Genomic DNA, 4946 nt, shown 5'->3' with positions numbered 1-4946 from the left:
AGAATTGTTGCAAATTTGAAAAGTGCCTATAGATTGACCTTGAATCTCATGGTGGTTAATCAATGTCGAAAAGTATTTTTCCTTTTGAATAATGATTTATGTAAGAAGGGTTAGATAATGCCACTATTTCAAAAATTAACAGGAGAGGCTACATAGCAGCGAGTCCTTGCAAAGCACATGGAATGGGTCTAGTGTCTGGATGTGGCCCTGATACCAACCAAGTTGCTTGCTCGCTTGCGGGGGTGGATACTTGGATACATAGAACTCAGATTCAAAGGATAGGTGAGTTGGGCAACTTCGTACCACTCTACCCACCACGATCAAAGCCAACAGAGCCCCTATAGCGGACCCAAGCGAGTGCCCAGTAAAAGTGAGAGTGTAATTCGACTATTCCATGATCAATTCTTTAATAGTTTTCAAAGAGCTCATTCTGAACAAAACCCCAATTGAACATCTTCTGGCTGAGCTTATTCTCCCAGAGCATGGCAACCCCTCATTGTTGATAAGCCAGGCAACGGATTTCAAGAGCCCATTATGAACAAAACCCCCATTGAACATCTTCTGGCCGAGCTTATTGTCCCAGAGCATGGCATAATTGCTTTCCATCGCCATGTTCAGGCCTTGGATTGCCAGCACAATGTCGCAATTTTCATGATCCAAGTAGATAACATAAGGAGGAGCTCGGCCCCAAGTCTGCTCGTAAGTGACTTTCTTGAGGATCCACTCTAGATTGATCCCATAACCTCCCGGAGGAGCCCACTTGGGTTTCCTTATGTCGTCTTCGTATACGGAAAGGATGAGGCGGCAGAGACGGGGCACAGGTTCGAACTCCTCCCGCCTCGCATAGCCCCATCGCTCGCTGTCTTGCTCGCCGTTATGCAGGCACCGCTTCCACGCCCATCGCGCACAGGCTAGGCAATACACACATTCCAGCAAGGGGATTCTGCACACCAATGACATCGCCCAGAATCTGTTCTCAGCTCACTCTGCATCTCTTCTTCATCAATAAGAAAAAGAATATTGATGGCGATGCATGAAGAAGAAAATGGGAAAAACTAAAGCATCCATCTTCATCTTCCAGTCAAATGAATTTACACACATGGGCTGGCAAGCTGAATAGGACAAAAGGCTGAAGTTGTGAAATTGGTATTGAATTGGGAGGTAACGAGGCCCGAGACACAGTAGAGGATATGATATTTGTCCCACAGATAAGAGGACAGGTCAGTGCGAAATTTCTTGCTAATTTAATAGGCATTACCAATAATATGTAGTACATTTAGTTTACCATTTGTATGAAGTTACATTCACAAGTGACAACAGATTTATTATGAGTGCACCCCATGGCATATTTGGTCGGAAGCTCTCATGATTCAGCAGAAACTGTTAACAATATGTGGGGCCAAGTTTCACTTATCTGAGATGATTTCTTTCAATGAGTTTTTGCATGGAGGGTTAATGGTCCAGGTTGACCAAGGATCCAAACACATTGTTCCCATGTATTCTAGATACACGATCTTACCCTTGTTTCACTATAATATCGCCCAGTGTTTTAGCAAGTTGCAATATTAGGTTAAATAGGTCACTTCATTAATTAAGGTTGGCTAGCCATGTTGAGAAAGTATGATATTGATTCTTTTCCTGGAATTTTCTCTCAAAGTGGACGACAAATTTTTAAATGCACCTAAGAAAGTTAAGAAATTTATACATTTTGATTTTCATATAATATGTGAATAATTAAACAAAGTATTAATTCAAGTTGAAATTTATGCCTATATATTTTTTATTTCCACACACTAATATAAAATAACTATGAAACTTTTAATCCCCTACTAAATCTCATGCGATGGAACTGTAGTCATAATTAACAATATTTCCACGCATTCCTAGAATAGGAACTAGTTTTACAATTCCACCGCCACGTCATATAAATACATGCATTGTACAGAAATTGGTATGTGAGTAGAGCACTTCAAAAATGTGTCACTGTGTAGTCCCGTTAGTCAGTTGGATAGTCCCCTGAGCTTGCATGTAGCCCATGTGTCATCTTTGAGAATCTTCCACAAAACTATTCACTTAGAGAACTAAGTTTTAACGGCCTTTACAAGTTACGAAACTGCTCAGGGAAGCTCCGAATAAGCGCTCTGATATTTGGATTGGATTGCCTTCCAAGGGAGATGCATCCATGGATGATGAGGCAGTGAACGAGTGTTAGAGACTGGGGTTTCTCTGTTGAAGTGCTCAATCACAAATTTCAACAATCACAAATTTTAATTATATTCTGTGTTTTGTTCAGAACTCAAAGGAGCCTGTATGTATCGCTATATGATTTCAGATCGCGAAAGCAAGGGTTCTATAAGCTCAGTTGTATCATCTATTCGTGACCCTTATCCTTGGCTTAGCGTAAACAGGAAAATCTTGACACTAGACAAATTGTTGAATCAAAGAAGTATCTGTACAAAATTCTACAACTTTTTCCAATGCCTCACTCTTTGATGTCTTGTTTGATGTTTTTGTTCAGTCCAAGCAGAGAAATGAACAAACATAATTCGCATTTTTAACAAGTATTCAGCAGTGTTATTTTTTCTAATTAGAAATTTCTCTTAAAAAAACTTAATTAGCAATTTCTGACTTAAAATTTTAATTTCCGTCTTAATCTTTTAAGTAGATAAAACGTTTTATGTAGCAGTCATTGTACCTGATCTATTTTTTTCATAGATGATACATGAAAGATTTCTATTAAATTAAGGTTTTCAAAGAAGATTGTAATAGTCTCTCTGTGTGTGTGCTTAAGTGTATGCATATAATCACTTAGATTATAAAAAGTTGGCTTGCATATTCTCATGTATTTTCTTTCTTGAAGCTCTTTTGCACATAGATGTTCGTGATTTTAATCTCGGATATGACTTGACTGATATATTAATTTCTGGATGAAAAATGAAAAATGATAATTGATAATGGGGTAATTCTCAAATGCCAATGTCACTCGAAAAAACAGAAAATCTAGCACAATCAGTAAGTTGGATAATAGTACTGGATTATGCTACAGGGTTTTCCAAACGCTTCCGAAACTCCCATTTCCAAAACACTGAATCTTCCCAGAGTTCTGCTTCTTTTAAATATTTTGCAGAGAAAGTTTCAGCGAAAGTTTTAGCCTCGTCCATGACTTTCTCTCCTAGAAAGGCAATGAGGGAAGCCCTATATAAATTAAATACAACTCTGATCTCATCCTCTGTCTGACTAGCAGTGCAATCAAACTGCCCAATTTGGTCTTTGAAATGATTCAAAACATCTGAAACAAAATGAAAAGTTATAAGACCTTCAAGAGAGAACTCTATTCAATAACCACCATTTTCTGAGCAATTTCTTAATAGCTTGAATTACTTATTGCTACTTATTGTTTATTGTAGTTTAAATTTATTTCAGAATTTGTAATTTATATCAATTTCATAATTTTACCTCATGAAGTTGTGAAGATGTGAAGATGAATATGTGAAGATGAAGTTGTACAGGTCGATTGATGAAGTTATGTAACTAGTTTGGGTCGGCTGAATTACTTATTGCTACCTATTGTTTATTGTAGTTTAAATTTATTTCAGAATTTGTAATTTATATTAATTTCAGAATTGAAGATGAAGATGTGAAGATGAAGCTGTGCAGGTCGATTGATGAAGCTATGCAACTAGTTTGGGTCGATTGAATTACTTATTGCTACTTATTGTTTATTGTAGTTTAAATTTATTTCAAAATTTGTAATTTATATTAATTTCAGAATTTGTAATTTATATTAATTTCAGAATTGTACCTCGAGCCAACTTCTATCCTTCCAAGCTTTGCTTCTGGGCTCTTATGCAAATTGAATGCTTCTAGGCTCTCTAATGCAAATCGAATAGAATTGAGCACAACTTAATGAAAAGAGAACTGAGCTCAGGAGAAAACAACAAACAAAACTGAAAAGAGAAAAGATAATTGAATAAGCAGTGCAATTCAAAATGTACCAAGCTAAGCCTAGATAAGCAGTACCAGTTACTTGCTCTGTATTCTGTGGGTCCTGGTAATTTCTTCTCAAAACTTTTCTGGAATTTTCCCATTTCTCCACTTGCTCTGTATTCTGCAGGTCCTGGTAATTGCTTTGAAAAACTTTTTTGGAATTTTCCCATTTCTCCACTTGCTCTGTATTTTGGGATTCTGTAGTCTAAATATTTTGTATTGCCCATGCAGCTTATATTCTCAGCAATAAGGTATTAAACCCAGCTCTGGAGATCCCAGTGCCACATAAGTGTTACAAAGGCCCAAATGGCAGTGTCAGAAAGATCCAGACATCAAAAAGATCCAGATGTCAAAAAGGGAAAGCTAGGAAAGGAAATATATTAAAATTGCCATGTATGTTGGTGAAACAGAACTAGCATTTAATGTGCTCCACTAATGCTAGCATTAATTTAGCTAGTATTTACTAGTTTGAAAATACGAATCAAATTACTAATTATAACATATGGTTTTGCTTTTCGGCCTCGGGAAGAGGCCAAATAAGAAGGCAAATCAATCTATATCAAAAAACTTTGGATGGCGAATCAGTCTATGTCGAAAAACTTTGGTTATATCGTGATCAGTGGGATTAACAAACAGGTGAACTAATGCTAAGATGGGCATAATCGATTACAATAGTCCCATGCCATTGCCAGATGGCAGGGACTAATAATACATAACCCTTATTACATAAATCATCATTCAAAGGGACAAGAATTATCTAAAATTGATCAACCATTGTAAGGTCCAAGGCCAATTTGCAACAACTTTTCAAATCGCATCACGTCTCACATGATTTTGTCTTATTCATTGTTGAAACATTTTTCCAACGGACCAATACCAAAACTCCCTTCAAGGAGCATTAGTGGGTGCATGAAGTTTGTAATAAACCTCTCTAAACACACCTAAAATAAAAGAAATAT

General features: G+C 36.8%; 1 protein-coding gene across 1 annotated transcript; it reads right to left on the bottom strand.

Annotated features, from left to right (window-relative positions):
- Nucleotides 1-387: 387 nt before the first annotated feature.
- On the bottom strand, nucleotides 388-960 carry LOC149183341 (uncharacterized). The gene has a single exon (XM_089414916.1). It carries the CDS (start codon nucleotides 958-960, stop codon nucleotides 388-390), a length of 573 nt encoding a protein of 190 aa, XP_089271042.1.
- Between the last annotated feature and the right edge of the window lie 3986 nt (nucleotides 961-4946).

The sequence above is a fragment of the Pinus tabuliformis genome, chromosome 3_2 (assembly GCF_031772625.1).
Source record: "Pinus tabuliformis cultivar Carrire ecotype Pingquan chromosome 3_2, CPIR1, whole genome shotgun sequence".
In the NCBI taxonomy this organism is placed as follows: Eukaryota; Viridiplantae; Streptophyta; class Pinopsida; order Pinales; family Pinaceae; genus Pinus; species Pinus tabuliformis.
Note: the sequence above shows the minus strand (reverse complement) of the source record. Positions and strands in the feature narration are given on the sequence as shown.